Genomic DNA, 18,567 nt, shown 5'->3' with positions numbered 1-18,567 from the left:
GGGGAGGTACAGGTAGTAAAAACAAGCAGTGTAAACAATATAACAAGTCAATATAATTAACTAACTAACTAACTGAAATATACAGTATTCACAGTATCACAGTATCACATAAGGTGCAGTATGCAGGTAGTGTTATTGTCCTTTTTAGGTTCCTAGTAGTTGTAGTTGGATGTCTGGCAGCAGTCCCTGCCCACAACTAGGGACTTGTTCAGGAACAACACCAGGAACCAGGGTCTAAGCAGAGGTTCCGGGAGATTATTATTATAAATAATTTTTTTTGGAATTATCTTTTTCCCCCTTCTTTTTCCGTTTTTCTCCCCTCCCAATGTTAGTCGTTATGCCAATTCCCAATCCCCTTTCCTGGTCGTTGCGCACTCTACCCCCTACCGTCGGTCTGGGACGGCGGAGACAACCCACCCACCGGCTTCCCTCCCGCTGACTCTGCCAATCGAGCCAGTATGACGGCCGGCCAAGCCAGAAGCAACGCTGACAGCTGGATTCGATACCAGTGTCTCTTGCGTTGGTGACGAGCGCCTTGTCCGCTGCGCCACCCAGCCGCCCTCCGGGAGATTATTTTATCTCCCAAAAGACTCTGGCGGTAGGACTTTTCAGAAGTACAAGGCCCTCATTTATCAATGGTGCGTATGCACAGATATGTGCGTAAACCGTGCGTACGATAATTTCTAAGCAAAATGTGGGATTTATCAATATGAATGTGTGTTTGAGATTGTGCGTATATATGGCACCAAGCGGTAGAATAGGAAGACTGCAGCAGACGGAATAAGCTTTCATGCATTAGAGTTCCAACACCGACGTGTTCGGTATGACTCATAATTAATCATAGTTAATTGTAAAATAGAGACATGAATATAATTATTGTCAAACCCTATAAATAGCAATTGGAATAGGTATTTCCGAATGAATGTAGCATGGTTTATCTGGCGTTATCGGAAGACTTGTCACGGATATGGCAGTCTATTTTCCGAGAGAACATAAGTAGAGTCCGCTAACCGGGACACAAATTGGAGCATGAAACAACGCGCACAAATGCCATCCCTGTGCACATTCATGTCCTCTCCACCCTGGGATTCTTCTCAGCATGAGATTGGAGATCACTCGGCCATTTCCAAACACCATCGGAGCAATATAATGTACCCATGTAGCTGTCAAAGCTCCATCAATCAACAAATTCAGTTATGTGAACAGAAAGAGTTTTTACTCTGTCAATGTACAGATCATCTGCAGATCTGGCTGATATGTTTCTTTGCCGGTGGCTGGGAGGAACGCACGACTCGTTCATAGTGCAGAACAGTTCTGTGGGCCTTCGTCTCCAAGCAGACACTGTTGAAGACGGAAGGTTTATTGGTGAGCCTTACCCATTGAGGCCTAATTTTATTTAATTCAATTGTAATGTTATTACTGGGGTATCTGTAATTAAAATATCACACAAATGCAGGTGATCGGGGTTATCCACTGAAGCCATGGTTAGTGACTCTGACCAACCCAATAGAAGCGCACAAGAGCCATAGAGCGCAGTTCACCGGCTGAACGTTTGGTGGCTGTGCTCGTTTGGCACGGGGGGCAGACGCAGAACACCCACCTCCAAACGCTGCAGCAATAGTCAAGAGGATCATACAGCAGTTTTAAGTAAATCTACCCTTGCAAGGTCTTAATCTAACTTTAAAAAACCTAAATGAAAAAAGGCATTTATTTTGCAGTACTGTATATGTTATCACCGCAAACGCAAGCACAACATAGTGGTTACGAGTTTTTATTCTCCATTGGGTTGCACAGGTAGCAATTTGCTTCAGCGACTCTTCATTTCAGTCATTACAGTGCAAATGTCGGGTCAGCTTGTCATTTATTTCTGTCAATGTGCTGGTTCTGTAGGACTGCGTCAGTCAACATCCTTGACTCCCGGCGCACCAAAGATAGTCTGGACGCTCCCTCCTCCTGAGCAGAGTTGTCTGTGAAATTGACAACTTCATTGGATTTATTTATTCTGAAAAAATATATAAAATCATACGATTAAATATTGTTTAAAATAAAAAGCTAAATACTATTATTTTGTGTGTCATGTTTCCAAATAAGATTGTTCACAATGGGAAATGCTTTATACGTTCAATTAGTTGGTTAGATGACCTCCGTTATCAATCTTGCTCTCAGCATTATTCCACATTCCACAAACAGGCATGTTCTCATGGGAGTGTTTAATTACCATATATAGTTAATTAGGGGCGGTTCTGTATGCAAATACTTAGAATCGTGCACGAGCATACAGTAAGAACAATTGGTATTTATCAACACAGAGTAAATCCCGATTTTTCTGTGCGTAGAGACAAAAATAGAACACTTTCTATGCATTATTGATAATGAGGGCCGAGGAACTTTGGGGGTGGTACTTGCGGCACTGAGTAGTATTTAATTTCAACCGACATTTCCAGAAATCTGCAGCACAAACCATATCTTTTGTTAATTGAGCTATGCATTGAAAACACCCCCCTCCAGCGAATATTTATCAATATTGTGCTGTCAGAACAGTCTTAAGTTTGAAGCTCAAGTATTGTGTAATGCTAGTAGTGTAAAGTGATAGGCGGCTGGGTGGCACAGTGGACAAGGCGCTCATCACCAACACAAGAAACACTGGTATCGAATCCAGCTGTCAGCGTTGCTTCCGGCTTGGCCGGCCGTCATACTGGCTCGATTGGCAGTCAGCGGGAGGGAAGCCGGTGGGTGGGTCTGGGTCGTTGTGGACAGCGACTCCTACAGTTCGGTCAGGGGCGCCTGCACAGCGAGGGAAGGATCTAGGAGAGGTAGTGTGACCTTCCACACGTTACACTCTCTCAGTGAGAGTCCGCGCTGCCAGGTGAAAAGAAGTGGTGGGCTGGGTACACATGTGTCGGAGGAAGCATGTGATAGCCTCCACTCTCCCAGACCGACGGTAGGGGGTAGAGTGCGCAGCGACCAGGAAGGGGATTGGGAATTGGCATAATGACTAACATTGGGAGGGGAGAAAAACGGAAAAAGATAATTAATAAAATAAAAAAAGTAGTGTAAAGTGATATATCTAGTGATCTATGCACAAAAGCGATAGTTTTTAAATATCGTTATTAGTAGGCAATTCGGGTGCGCCTCTTTTGGAAATGGAGTCATGGCATCTGGACTCTGTAATTTGCCAGTGCATTGTTGCACGTTCCTGTTCAATGCAAGGACCAATTTATGGCAAAAGAGCATGCAGGGAACATTGATCTGTTAATTTAAACCATGATCGCAAATATCTCATCAGAGAAAACTGTCCTTCTGTGTTTTAATGAGACACTGAAATGTCTAGAGACCTTTTTCAAACGTCACCGGACTAATTTGCCTAATCTTCGCGGCAGAAGGAACTTAAAGGAACACGCCAACATTTTGGGAAATTAGCTTACTGTCTTCTCCAGAGAGAGACATATAGATACCAGTTTCCTCTCTGTGCGTTCAGTAGAAAGCTATCTGGCTGCATGTTAGCCTAGCTTAACACAATGAACGGAAGCGGAGATGACCGGTTAGCCTAGGCATTGTCCAACTAACACCTCTCCCGAAGTCCAACCGGTCATGTGCGCTTCCGTTCATTGTGCTTAGCTAGGCTAACATGCAGCCAAATAGCTTTCTACTGAATGCACAGAGAGGAAACTGGTATCTACCTTATTGTCTCTCTCTGGAGAAGATGATAAGCTAAAAAAAAAAAAAAGCTTGTTCTTTTAAGGTTCTGCACAATGCATTTCCTTACAATTAGAGATCCCGGTAGCTTCGGTGCAAACGTGGCTTTAGTGTAAGAGGTGTGAGTACAATATGTGGGTATCTATAGGTTGGAGAGCCTCTCTGCACAGGCTACATGCACCACTCCAAAACCCTGGCTACATGTCAGGCTTGCAGACACTGCGTACCGGTAGAGTGGTTGGACTGGTTGCTACCGGTTGTCAATCAATTGGAGGTTAACTGGTCAGTTATACAGACAGTCCTCACGACCCAATGCAGATGTGAGAAAGAGCCCTAGGCAGTCACGCACAGTCAGATAACAGTATAAACAAAGCCCCATGACGCATTCAGACTGGCAGTAGATGGTAGACCGCAAAACAGATCTCAATCACATTTTGAATGAGCGATGACAGTAAAATCTGCCAACATTGAGGGCAACATTAGGATGCACAAAATAATTACACCATTTCCGTTCTTTTGCCACCGGATATTGGGCCTGTCAAAATGTGGCTTGTCTATTTCCTTGTACAACAAAACTAGATCTTTTTCTGATATGTAATTTGCAGGAATTGTCACGGTTGTGACTTCCAGCGCCTGTTCCTGTTCTGCTCACTCCCTATTGTTTTCCCCTTCCCCTGGCCTCTCCTCTTGTGTTTTCCCCTGCAGGTCCATAAGATGTCCCCAGTGTGTTCCTCTGACTGGACTACACTTGGATCCAGCCCCCGACAGTGTGTCCCTCTGCGGTCCCAGACCCGGGCCCTAGGGGTGGCACAGGCTGCTGTTATGTGTCGGAGCCCTTTCATTTTCAGCCACAGCTCCTCCACCCACCTCCCAGAGTTTGGTCATTTCCACCACAGTCAGCCAGGCCAACACATTCCAACTAGAGCCAAGTGTGCCCAAGCTCTCACTGGTGGAGCCAATGCGGTTGGGTGGAGCGAGTGGCAGCTGAGGATTTCCCAGAGGTTCATCTTCCCCTTCCCTGCTTGCCTGCCTGTCTTCCTGCCTGCCTCTCTTCATGCCTGTCTTCCTGGTTCCTCTGCGTGCACTGGCGTGGCAGGGGCCTTCTTCCTGGTCAACCTGGTGGGATGTCAGGAGTCATCCCTTGAGGTGGGGGTGTCCTGTCATGGGTGGGATTTCCAGCACCTGTTTCTGCTCTCTCTCCCTCTCATTCACCCCCCCCCCCCCCCTGGTCTCTCCTCTTGTTCCCCTGCAGCCCCAGCAGATGTCCCCAGTGTGTTTCTCCCGCCTGACCAGTTGGTCCTCATCTGTTTACTATTGCCCCTTGTGTGTTCTGCCCAGCTGTTGCCCCTTTTCCCTGATTGCCCCTTGTGTGTTTAAGTCCACATCTATAGTCAGTCAGTGTCGTCTGTTCCTGTTACCCATGTTTCCCCTGTGTTCCTTCTGCTACTAGTAGTTCTGTTATCTGTCTGTCCATCTGCCTGCAACCTGCTATTAAATTACCCAGTGTTGGGTTTTAGCATGTCATCTGCCTCCTGTGTTTCCATTGTCCGGCACTTGGGTCCACAAACACAACCCTCACAGGAATAGTTTTATTATCATCACCAACAGCTTCCCAGTAAGTTTATGGACCGCAAATTCCCCATCTTTGAATTTGGGAAAATACAATGCAATACAGAGTAGAATATGTGCTAAAATGTGTCTAATTTTAGACCTTTTTGCAGTTCATTCCATGCTCATGGTGCATAGTAGTAGGTAAATGCAGTTTCCCCCAGAGCTGCCAAAACCCAGGGAACATTAAAGCACAACCATTTGGAGAAGTGTAGCTGGTAATGACCAGAACTGAGACAAATAAGGATACAGAGGCAGACTGTGTGTACCCAGTATCACTTTATAGATAGAAAAATATATACCAGTGCTGCTTAGGGATGCATACCAATACTGGTGTCGGATATCGGTCCAATCCCAGGGCAAAACAGGGTATCAGTATCAGAGGATTTCCCCAATACTAAAATCCGATAGCAAGAACAATGTATAATATGTCAGAAATCAAAGCAAAATTACTTGATTTTCAGTATTCTTGGCAGGATGTTGGATCTCTCTAATAATGAGTAAAAAAATATTCTATTTCATATAATTTTACTCAATGATAGTGGTCAATGAGGTCCAGTGCCAACAAATGAGCAAGTGTTAGCGAGCTTCAGAGAAGACCATGAACTTTGTTTTCTGAACATTTAAAAGCAGTTGTAGGCTGAGCATAGCAGCCTTTTCATAACTGAAATGCAGTCTGAAGCTCTTGAACAGCCTATGCTAAGGAGGGAGCGTGGGTATAAATAACAGTGTCATCAGCATACAAAGCATTTTCGCTGGAAGATTCACCTGAAAGAGGTTAAAACAGCCCCAGACTGAACACAGCTAGTAATAGTAGTAGTAAGTAGGCTACTTACAGCCCTTGTAGATGTCGGTGGGGATCTGCACAGCGCTGGAGGAATAGTTGACCTTGTTCTTGAAGTTGGGATCGTCCACAAACTCCAGCTCTAGAGAGAAGGGGTTGTCCAGAAGGTTTTCTTCCTCTCCATCTTCAGTCTGTGAACACACGCACGCACAAACAGGGATGAGTACAAAGACAAAGGACAGAATGGGATGGACAAACGGGGAAACAAGCAGGGTAGTGTCCAATACTGTAGTTCCAAAACACATCTGTACTAATGATACATATGGTACAGGCTCTTCCTCACCTCTCTCCCTCTCTCTCTCTCTCTCTCTCTCTCTCTCTCTCTCTCTCTCTCTCTCTCTCGCTCTCTCTCTCTCTCTCTCTCTCTCTCTCTCTCTCTCTCTCTCTCTATCTCTCTCTCTCTCTCTCTCTCTCTCTCTCTCTCTCGCTCTCTCTCTCTCTCTGACACACACATAAAACAAACGTACAACATTTGGATTGTGGATGTGATGACATCAATCACTGCCTTTGTTTTTTTTCTAGTCTGCTGTCAGAATCGTGGAGGTTGTGGTCTCCCTCTCATGGCAGAATGAGAGCCTGCTGGTATCAAAGCAGGCACCAAACAGAGAGAATCAATTAGCTCCTATGATGGCTATCACAGACGCACAAGGTGCCATACAAATGAACCCCCGACAATAACTAGCAACCAACACAACTGAATCATTGGTATATTTCTTCTTCTCCTTCTTCTCGTCTCACACCCACTCAAACAGCTTCCCCACCAGACCTAGTGTTTCACTACAACAGACGGCCTCTTCATCGACAATCTGTGCTTCCGCACATAATTACACTCGAGACAAAGTGAGAGTCAGAAACTGTATCCTAGTTTTTTTTCTTTAGGCCCGGTTGGTCGTCTGACATATTCTATTAAGACAGTGTCAGATGTCAAACAAGGACAAAAAGAAAACACTTTTCTCATTCGAATATCTGTCTCTTTTTATTTATTTATATATATATATATATATATATATATATAGAGAGAGAGAGAGAGAGAGAGAGAGAGAGAGAGAGAGAGAGAGAGAGAGAGAGAGAGAGAGAGAGAGAGAGAGAGAGAGGAGAGATTATCTATTGATGGAGAACAAACAGTCCCATTTTCCACAACCAATCATGTGGCGATCTAGATCTATAGCCGCCTCCTCTGCTCCTCTGGCTTATTCACTTAGTTTGTATGGATCCTATAGGTGCCCACAAACACTGTGAGAGAGGCTGGCATACCAACTAAAACAGCGTTGGGATAATGTGACTATACAGTATACATTCACAAATCAACATACATAAATCCATCTTAGGACTTCAAATTCAGTACTTAGTGTAGCTACTGTACCTAGACGAGCCATCACTAATGTGTGAGCGCACACACACACATTTTACATTATTGACATTACATACATTACACAGTCTTATAATGGCAGCATACTGTGTCATTGCATATGTCTCCAATCAAGCAGAACTGATAGGCAAATGTTTATATCCAAAAACAAAAACATTTAGATAATATTTTCCACATTTGACTGTTGAAAGAGAACCCCCGCCCCCCCCCCCCCAGAAACAGTTCACTGTTCAGTGGCACGGGCAGCAGTGGCCCCTCTGCACTATTTTATCTACACTTCTCCCAATCTATTTGACATCTGTAGCACACGAGACACGCTCGCCATTCTAATAGAGCAGCATGGGTTCATTGGACTTGACGTGATGAAAACTGTTTGTTTTTGGGCAAAATTAAATCAGAGCCCCATGTCCAGAGCAGGGATTGATTGATAGCCTGGCTTTAATTGACTATTAAAATGCAATTACAAGCTGTTGTTGGAGACAAACAGTGGGACAGCTCTGTTGATGTCCCACTGAAAGTCAACATGAGGAACAATACAATATCGACAAACAGAGGACATGCAGCAATGCTATCTATCAAATCTACAAATCTATATACACCGTAGGCTATCACGTCTATAATATCCCTACACTGCATACCACCCTGTATATACCACACACAGGACAGATGTTCTCACATTGTGTAGACACATGGCAACTAACAAAAAGACTAATAATACAATATCCTTGTATGTACCGAATATCAAGTTGTTATAATAAATACAAGACCAATTATTACACACAGCATGTCCACTGTCATCGGTATTAGCAAGCCTCTGTTTGTCGTGCCTGTGTACAAGCAGGAATAGCATGAAGGTCTCCAGATTTACTATACGCTTACACTTTCTCTTTCTCTCTCTTCCAATAACATCACTCATATGTGCGATTTAACCTGACAAGCTCTGATGCCTCCATTTTGAAAGATATATTACGCTCTCTACCCTGTGCAGTCAGTTATCCATCCCATATAAACCCTCTCTGCTTTCACAAAGACACTCTGCAAGTGCAACTCTTGGATGTGAAACAAGCTGCTGCATTATATGAAGTTACTCAAATGAATATAATAATGAATAATATAGAGTAGCATTATTTAGAGAAAGCTGTTGACAAAAGGCTAGAGAAGCGGGCTCCCTGGTTCCAATCCCTAGACTGGCAGGGATATCTGGTTTTGAGGAAACTAATGTGTAATGCTCTGGCCCCCCTCCCACTACCATCCCTGAAGTACCCTTGATCCTGGCACTTCATCCCCAACTGCGCCAGTGGAGCTGGAGCTGCTTAGAGATCCTCAGGGTCAGACTGGTTGTACTGGGCAGCTCCTAGTGGTCAACAGTGTCAGACTGTGGTTGTACTGGGCAGCTCCTAGTGGTCAACAGTGTCAGACGGTGGTTGTACTGGGCAGCTCCTAGTGGTCAACAGTGTCAGACTGTGGTTGTACTGGGCAGCTCCTAGTGGTCAACAGTGTCAGACTGTGGTTGTACTGGGCAGCTCCTAGTGGTCAACAGTGTCAGACTGTGGTTGTACTGGGCAGCTCCTAGTGGTCAACAGTGTCAGACTGGTTGTACTGGGCAGCACCTAGTGGTCAACAGTGTCAGACTGTGGTTGTACTGGGCAGCTCCTAGTGGTCAACAGTGTCAGACTGTGGTTGTACTGGGCAGATCCTAGTGGTCAACAGTGTCAGACTGTGGTTGTATTGGGCAGCTCCTAGTGGTCAACAGTGTCAGACTGTGGTTGTACTGGGCAGCTCCTAGTGGTCAACAGTGTCAAACTGTGGTTGTACTGGGCAGCTCCTAGTGGTCAACGGTGTCAGGCTGTGGTTGTACTGGGCAGCTCCTAGTGGTCAACAGTGTCAGACTGTGGTTGTACTGGGCAGCTCCTAGTGGTCAATGGTGTCAGACTGTGGTTGTACTGGGCAGCTCCTAGTGGTCAACAGTGTCAGACTGTGGTTGTACTGGGCAGCTCCTAGTGGTCAACAGTGTCAGACTGTGGTTGTACTGGGCAGCTCCTAGTGGTCAACAGTGTCAGACTGTGGTTGTACTGGGCAGCTCCTAGTGGTCAACAGTGTCAGACTGTGGTTGTACTGGTCAGCTCCTAGTGGTCAACAGTATCAGGCTGTGGTTGTACTGGGCATCTCCTAGTGGTCAACAGTGTCAGACTGTGGTTGTACTGGGCAGATCCTAGTGGTCAACAGTGTCAGACTGTGGTTGTACTGGGCAGCTCCTAGTGGTCAACAGTGTCAGACTGTGGTTGTACTGGGCAGCACCTAGTGGTCAACAGTGTCAGACTGTGGTTGTACTGGGCAGCTCCTAGTGGTCAACAGTATCAGGCTGTGGTTGTACTGGGCAGCTCCTAGTGGTCAACAGTGTCAGACTGTGGTTGTACTGGGCAGCACCTAGTGGTCAACAGTGTTAGACTGTGGTTGTACTGGGCAGCTCCTAGTGGTCAACAGTGTCAGACTGTGGTTGTACTGGGCATCTCCTAGTGGTCAACAGTGTCAGACTGTGGTTGTACTGGGCAGCTCCTAGTGGTCAACCGTATCAGGCTGTGGTTGTACTGGGCAGCTCCTAGTGGTCAACAGTGTCAGACTGTGGTTGTACTGGGCAGCACCTAGTGGTCAACAGTGTTAGACTGTGGTTGTACTGGGCAGCTCCTAGTGGTCAACAGTGTCAGACTGTGGTTGTACTGGGCATCTCCTAGTGGTCAACAGTATCATGCTGTGGTTGAACTGGGCAGCTCCTAGTGGTCAACAGTGTCAGACTGTGGTTGTACTGGGCAGCACCTAGTGGTCAACAGTGTCAGACTGTGGTTGTACTGGGCAGCTCCTAGTGGTCAACAGTGTCAGACTGTGGTTGTACTGGGCAGATCCTAGTGGTCAACAGTGTCAGACTGTGGTTGTACTGGGCAGCTCCTAGTGGTCAACCGTATCAGGCTGTGGTTGTACTGGGCAGCTCCTAGTGGTCAACAGTGTCAGACTGTGGTTGTACTGGGCAGCTCCTAGTGGTCAACAGTGTCAGGCTGTGGTTGTACTGGGCAGCTCCTAGTGGTCAACAGTGTCAAACTGTGGTTGTACTGGGCAGCTCCTAGTGGTCAATGGTGTCAGGCTGTGGTTGTACTGGGCAGCTCCTAGTGGTCAACAGTGTCAGACTGTGGTTGTACTGGGCAGCTCCTAGTGGTCAACAGTGTCAGACTGTGGTTGTACTGGTCAGCTCCTAGTGGTCAACAGTATCAGGCTGTGGTTGTACTGGGCATCTCCTAGTGGTCAACAGTGTCAGACTGTGGTTGTACTGGGCAGCACCTAGTGGTCAACAGTGTTAGACTGTGGTTGTACTGGGCAGCTCCTAGTGGTCAACAGTGTCAGACTGTGGTTGTACTGGGCAGCTCCTAGTGGTCAACCGTATCAGGCTGTGGTTGTACTGGGCAGCTCCTAGTGGTCAACAGTAGCAGGCTGTGATTGTACTGGGCAGCTCCTCGTGGTCAACAGCGTCAGACTGTAGTTGTACTGGGCAGCTCCTAGTGGTCAACAGTATCATGCTGTGGTTGAACTGGGCAGCTCCTAGTGGTCAACAGTGTCAGACTGTAGTTGTACTGGGCAGCTCCTAGTGGTCAACAGTGTCAGACTGTAGTTGTACTGGGCAGCTCCTAGTGGTCAACAGTGTCAGACTGTGGTTGTACTGGGCATCTCCTAGTGGTCAACAGTGTCAGACTGTGGTTGTACTGGGCAGCTCCTAGTGGTCAACAGTATCAGGCTGTGGTTGTACTGGGCAGCTCCTAGTGGTCAACAGTGTCAGACTGTGGTTGTACTGGGCAGCTCCCAGGGAGTGTGTGGAATTGTATGAGTATGAAGCAGGGTGTTGCTGGAAAAAAAGCATGCATGCTCAGCTCTAATGTTCCCTGAATATAAGAACAAAACATGTCCATTCAGCAACACCATGAATGGTGTAATCAGATATGCCAGTGCTGGCAATTGGATTAAAACTAACGTTGCTATTTCTACCTACTATTAACTTCTTAACAGGCGCCCCCAAAAGTGGCCATTTTAGTTTTCGTTTTTGAGGACTGCATATTTTTCTTGCAAACCAAAATACTATACTTTATACTTATAGCACATGCATGAGCATGGTCTCTTTTGAAAGATAACATTCTGGAGTTTCTGATACAATAAGGGAATTCACTTTTAGTGCTAATGAAATAGAGAAACATAGGTCTAATCTTGAGTTGAACTTGAACTTGTGTACTCACCTTTTTCTGTAGTAGTTGAGGACCAGTGATGCCGGTAACGCGTTACTAAGTAACGCGTTATTGTAATCTGATTACTTTCCCCCGAAAATAGTAATCTAACGCGTTAATCTTTAAAAGCCAGTAATCTGATTGCAGTTACTTGTCCAAGTGGCTGTGCATTACTATTTCGTTACTATCTCATCATAAATTCATAATGCAGGCGGAATGCAGTATTTTATTTCGTTTTCGACAGTCAAAAATACATTTTGAGCTGTTTTTCTTTTGGGAGTGACGTAGTGTGGCAGTGAAAGGGTTACACAAGAATGTGTCCCCGCGGCGTGACTGGACACTCTGTCTGTGAGTGACATCTGCTTTGGTACAATCACATTCCCCATCCACAGTCTGCGAATCAGAGGCAGAGTAGGGCGGGTCTTCACAGCACGTCATGTGACATATGCGCCAATCGTGTGACAGCAGGGCTCCGTCGTCGGAGAATTCCACCCCAAAACGCTTGGCAAAATTAAAAGTGAGTTTCTGTTCAGACTTCCATCCCAAAACGCTCGTATAGCCTCAGTCACTACTTCACGTTCATATGCGGAGGAAACAAAATACTGTCTACCGCTAAAAACAGCACATCCAATTGCATTGAAAGCATCTGGAATCACAACACTGGGGGACCCTGATGTAAACAAGACAAAAGTCTTTCTCTGGTCTGCATCCCCTTAACAATTGTATGTATTGAGCTGTACTGTACTGTACCCATTCTGCAATCTGTTAATAAAGTTTTCATTCATTCATTCATTCATTCATTCACTAGCCGACGCTTCGACTAGGTACAGGAGGACTCGGAGGCCAGCCAAACAGCAAAAGAGAGAGATTGTTTCTTTCCCTTTTGATTAATGTATATTTGATGGTGGCAGAGCAAAAGCTCTTATTTGCCAGATTTACAGTTAATTTACATGTTAAAGAGAGACTGATTGTATGTTTATAGAGAGACATTTATAAAAACAATTTAATAGTTACAGTTGATATAATTGAATAGTTCAGCCTGCATTTGTTAGATGTGAATGGATATACACTGGTTTTGTAAAACCACTGGCTGGCTGCTCTAATGCTGTGAGCATCATAGACTGTTGCTTTACCATACTTGATGGTACAGAAGCTGAAGCACTAGTTTAACAATTTACGTTATGTGCAGAGAAACAAGTTAAAAACAATTTATGCACTTTCAATAAAGCGTTTAAAAAAAACGGTTGGGGGAACAACGACGACTTCGTAACCTAGTTACTTTCAAAGTAACTAAGTTACTCTGATAATCAAGTAATCAGTAAAGTAACTTGGATTACTTTTTAAAGGAGTAATCAATAATCAGTAATCGGATTACTTTTACAAGTAATCTGTGGCATCACTGTTGAGGACCAAACCAAGTCTAATTTTGACTTCTCACCATTACCGGAGATTGGCCCCATCTTTAATTAATGTTGTGTTCGTAGGTGTACATGGTGTGTGTTTTAGCTGTAGTCTCAGCTTGCCTTACTAAACACCATTCACGCTGCCACTGATGTTGAAAAGGGGTGGGAAATATCTGAGACTTGAACGTTGTTTGAAAGTTGCTAGCCATGGGTGATTCACCACCAAGTGGTTGTGTCTTTTCGCTAACGTTACTGAATTACTTATTACAAGCCACTGCATCAATCCGGAGCACCCTGGAGTTAATAACAGGCGCACCCAGAAACTGAAACTGAAAGTTGGACATGGGGATTTGAACGGCTTGTAGCAGAGTAATACAGTAATGTTAGCGAAAAGACACAACCACGTACTCAGTGGTTCTCCTGTTTACTTCAGACAACTTTCAATTCTCACAGAGTAGCTTCCAACCCTTTACATAAACGGCAGTGTGAATGGCGTTTAGTAAGATAAGCTAAACAAAAGACACACGTACTTGTAGGAGTCCAAATTAGTCTGATATGTTTCTTTCAAGGAGAAAAACAGTGCTTACTTCACAAGATCAAAGCTGGATGAGCTTTTAGCGAATTCATAAAGTTAATTAACTATATATCTGTTCACACCACTCCATGAAACACATGAGGCAAAAAAAGACAGTTCATCAGAGATTCGTTGAGTAGACCGCACTCATTTTATTAAGAGAAACATCGCCATTAACCTGACCGATTCCGGAAAGCTGGCTTATCAATAGCAGTGAAGGCGATTGGCTAGCAGCGCTGAGGTGTTTGTTTATCTTTCAGCCTGACATTCATTCTAGTCAGGAAGGGAAGGACTTTTTTTTCTCTCCATCCAGAAGAGCCCAATCATAATTAACCAAGGCAGCTTCTAATTAGGAGCTAAATAAATCCACGCAGCAAAGACTGATTGGTTCATTTTCTTCAGCCGTCCACCACCTGTTTTGCTCGATCCATTACCCAATTTGTTAATTTTATCTCCCTATTCTCAAGGTTTAATTAAAGGGTGACAGAGGCCAGAGATGACATTTTGAAGACTCTGTCACCCAATCACAGCGAACTCAGACCACGTGTTATGACCCTGGGCATCTCTGGTGGTTACACAAGAAATACCGTACAATGTTCACAAATACAGTAATGTTGGCTTAATGAGAGGGTTCATTGTTGAATCAGGAGAGGATATTAACGCACAACTTGTAGACTTTGAACGAATTATTCCCATAATAAATGACACAATGCCACAAGGATCTGTCTGCTAAAGCAGAAATAAATATCTATGCCTGACCAAAAGTCTTTTCAATCCTGACCCAAAAGCTGAGATAAAAATTGTGGTGGAGCCAGGTGACAGATATTTGAGTTCCTGTCCAAAAAATCACTACCTTGAGACGGAATTTACAATCTCTTCATATTTTTTATGCAGACAGATAAGGGTTTAGCAATGGAAGTAGGATAATGCAGAACAGAGAACCATTTGCAATTTCACCCAGTGTGAGCATTGTCTGCTCTCTGTTGAAGCGTAAGTAATAATCTTCTATTTGGGGAGGGGGGGGGGGGCAATCTTGTCTCTTTCATTTCGCTAGTTGTTGCAGAGAGATTGTACCGATTTGGCTAATAATTCGATTTGAGAATCAATACCATATTGTTCAACTTGCAGTCAAGGCCAGAATCCGTAAAGGCAAAGACTGGGCACCCACCATGATTTCCAAAGCTTTTATTAGAGGCGGAGCAAGAGGATGTCACGAATACCATCTATTATGTGATTGGAGGATACAAGTCTGGCTTATTGTAAATATACAAAATAATAAGATTATAAACATATCATTTCTTATGATTTTTCTTAAGATGAATTTTTTCAAATATAGAATACAAAGAAGAATGACAAAAATAAGAATAAAAACCAAGTGAAATCTCTTGTGATTAATATCATATTTCATATTGTTACTTATTAAAAATAAAAAATTACATTTGCTGCAAAGAAGGTCACGTGAATCTGACTCCAGAGTCCAAGATTCTAATCTAATCTGCAAACGGTAAGCGATCGCCGGCCCAAACGAATTCATCTTCAATAAGAGGCGGGGGGCAGACAGGGAGGTGTGGGCAGTCTGGCAGGCAGAGAGACAAGTGGCCACAATCTTGCCAGACTGTCACGGTCGTCTCCTGCATTGAGTGGTCGTGAACTTTTTACTCAGCACAGTGTCACCACGCAAGGGGAGAACTTGACTCTTGTAGGCCTGAGTTCAATAATACAACTGTTTTGGACATAAGCAGAGAGAATTTGCATGGCAGGCTTCTCAAGTTCTTTAATAGTTGTCATACAGAAGTACAGAATACTTTCATACAAAATGCTTCTTACTGTTACGCTCCAGAGACTGTGCTAGACAAGATAGTATCAAATAACATAATAACATAATATAGCATGAATTTAGAAGAAGAAAATGAGGTCACAGTGTTCGGTATAGACATATGTACAATGTTCTGAGTTACCATATAATATACAATACACAATACTATGCAGTGTACTAATGTACAGTACTATCTAGTGCAAAGCAGAAATGGGATGAGGTACAATTTTAGGTACAATTTACAGTAAGGTGTACGAGTTGTAGTGCAATCCTTCATCCATAAATATAAAGTGTGGGGAGTGGGTGCTACAGTGTGTTTGTTTAAAGTGGGTGTGTGCTATAAAGTGTGTGGAGTGGGTGCTACAGTGTGTTTGTTTAAAGTGAGTGTGTGCGTGTGGATGTGTGTGCTATGTGCGTTTGGTGGTTGTTGTTGTGTAGTGTTCATTCATTGTTCGTTTAGCAGCCTGATGGCCTGGGGATAGAAGCTACTTCTGAGTCTTTCTGTGCTCGCCTTGAGACTCCGGTATCGCTTGCCTGACCGCAGCAGTTCAAAGAGGCAGTTGTTCGGGTGACTGGAGTCTTTAATGATTCTCTTAGCCTTGCCCTTGCAACGCTTGTAGTAAATGTTCTGGAGGGTGGGGAGCCCCCCTCCAATTGTGCGTTCGGCTGAACGTGTCACTCTTTGTAGTCTGCTTCGGTCTTGTGCAGTGCTATTCCCAAACCAGGAGGTGATGTTGCCGGTCAAGATGCTCTCTATTGTACATGAGTAGAAGTTCTTAAGGATCTTCTGGCTGACTTGGAACTTCCTTAGGCGCCTGAGGAAGTAGAGGCGTTGTCGTGCCTTCTTCACCACACTGTTAATGTGTGTGGTCCATGTCAAGTCCTCGGATATGTAGGCTCCGAGGTACTTGAAGCTGTTGACTCTCTCAACCGGTGCCCCGTCGATGCTGAGGGGGCTGTAGTCCTTGACCCCCGACCTCCTGAAGTCCACAATCATCTCCTTTGTTTTGCTGACGTTCAGGGAGAGGCTGTTTTCCTGGCACCATCCTGCCAGGACCTTGACCTCTTCCAGGTAGGCCCTCTCGTCGTTGGCAGAGATCAGGCCCACCACCACTGTGTCGTCAGCAAATTTGACGATTGTATTGCTACTCCGCTGAGCCACACAGTCGTGTGTGTACAGGGAGTAGAGGAGGGGACTCAGAACACAGCCCTGGGGGGCCCCTATGTTGAGAGTGATGGATGAGGAGGTGCAGTTGCCTGCTCTCACCACCTGGGGTCTGCCAGTCAGGAAGTCCAAGACCCACTGGCAGAGGTCATAGCCCAAGCCCAGGTCCCTGAGCTTGGCTATGAGTATGGAGGGGACTATGGTATTGAATGCCGAGCTGTAGTCGATGAATAGCATTCTCACATAGTTCCCCTGCCTCTTGTCCAGGTGTGATGCTGCTGTGTGCAGCACATGGGATATGGCGTCCTCCGTGGACCTGTTGGGGCGGTATGCAAATTGCAGGGGGTCCATGTTGATGGGGAGGGAGGAGCAGATGTAGCCCTTTACTAGCTTCTCAAAGCACTTCATGGCTATGGAGGTGAGAGCTACAGGGCGGTAGTCGTTGAGGCAAGCAGGCTTGGATTTTTTGGGTACAGGGATAATAGTGGACTTCTTCAGGCAGGTGGGGATGACAGCCTGTTCTAAGGACAGGTTAAATATGTCAGTGAATACTGGGGCCAGTTGGTCGGCACAGACTTTTAGGACGCGGCCGGGGATGCCGTCCGGACCTGCTGCCTTCCTGATATTCACTTTTTTAAAGGTCCGCCTCACCTCATGCTCTGTTACCCTGAACACTGCGCCTCCATCAGCAGCCGACCCCCCCCCCCCATTGCCGAGGCTTGTGAGCTGGTGTTGTTATTACCAGCATCAAACCTCACATAGAAGGTATTGAGGTCGTTTGCTAAGGAGATGTCACTGTTCAGTTTGAGGGAGGCGCCTTTGTAGTCTGTCATCGTTTTGAGCCCCTGCCACATAGCTCTAGAGTCAGCTTGTTCAAACTGGAGTTCAATTTTATCCCTGTAGCGCCGTTTGGCCTCTGACACTGTCCTCCTTACATTGTGTCGCGCCACCTTGTGGTCATTCATGTTGCCTGCCACTAGGCCGTCATTGTATGCTTTGGTGCGCTCTCTCAGAGCTTCACGGACGGATTTGTCTACCCAGGGTTTTTGATTTGGGTAAACTTTCATTTTGGTAGTGGGGATTGTTTCTTTCACCCTAGTACAAACATAGTCCAGCACTGTCTCCGTGTAGACATTAATGTTATCTGTGTCGCGGAACACATTCCAGTCTGTGTAGTGAAACACTGACCGGATCGTCTCTTCTGACGTCAGATCCCATTTCTGCACCTCTCGCGAGACTACGGGAGTACTTTTAATTCTCTGTTTGTACTTTGGTGAAAGAAAAATTGACGCGTGATCTGATTTACCAAAGCCACTATCAGAATGAGCCTTGTAGCCACCTTTAAATTGCGTGTAACAGTGATCTAGGATGTTACCTTTGACCCATGCAACATGTTTTAGGCATGGACGTTATTATAGGATGCCTACTAACTACGTTCATTTTCGTAAAGTATAGTGAGCAGGTCAAACTGATGCAAGTAAAGTGAGACAATATTTCTCTCTGCATTGTAATTGAACGTACAGTTATAATCAAACACAATTTATCATAATACATTATATAGCTTACGCTAATGTTACAGCAGCATCATCCGCAGCAGGGGTCCAGCAGGAGGACAGAAGCAGAGCGCCTGGCGTTACTCGTGGAGCGCCCGCCTGCTTGTCTGTTCACACGAGGAGCGCAGGGAGACCCCGTGGATGCAATTAGGCCCCCAGACCACGGAGTGTCTCTTACCGTTCGCAAAGGACCATAAAAGCTGCAAATAATGTTATGATGCCAAAGACGTCCTTACAATTTCTCTCATATAATATATCTCAGGGAAGCCAACTCGCT

The 18,567-nt window shown here is 45.1% G+C and overlaps 1 protein-coding gene across 1 annotated transcript in view; it reads right to left on the bottom strand.

Annotated features, from left to right (window-relative positions):
- cacna2d2a (calcium channel, voltage-dependent, alpha 2/delta subunit 2a) overlaps positions 1-18,567 on the bottom strand; it is a gene marked incomplete at its 5' end in the record, with an annotated part of 125,353 nt that overhangs the window by 103,424 nt on the left and 3,362 nt on the right. The window contains one exon of the mRNA XM_084315695.1: positions 6,141-6,279. Coding sequence (XP_084171821.1) covers positions 6,141-6,279 — 139 coding nt within the window. The remainder of the gene's footprint in view (positions 1-6,140; positions 6,280-18,567) is intronic.

This window comes from Notolepis coatsorum, assembly GCF_963971535.1.
Source record: "Notolepis coatsorum genome assembly, chromosome: 6".
Taxonomy (NCBI): domain Eukaryota; kingdom Metazoa; phylum Chordata; class Actinopteri; order Aulopiformes; family Paralepididae; genus Notolepis; species Notolepis coatsorum.
The sequence above is the reverse complement of the archived record's forward strand: the minus strand, read 5'-3'. Positions and strand labels throughout refer to the sequence as shown.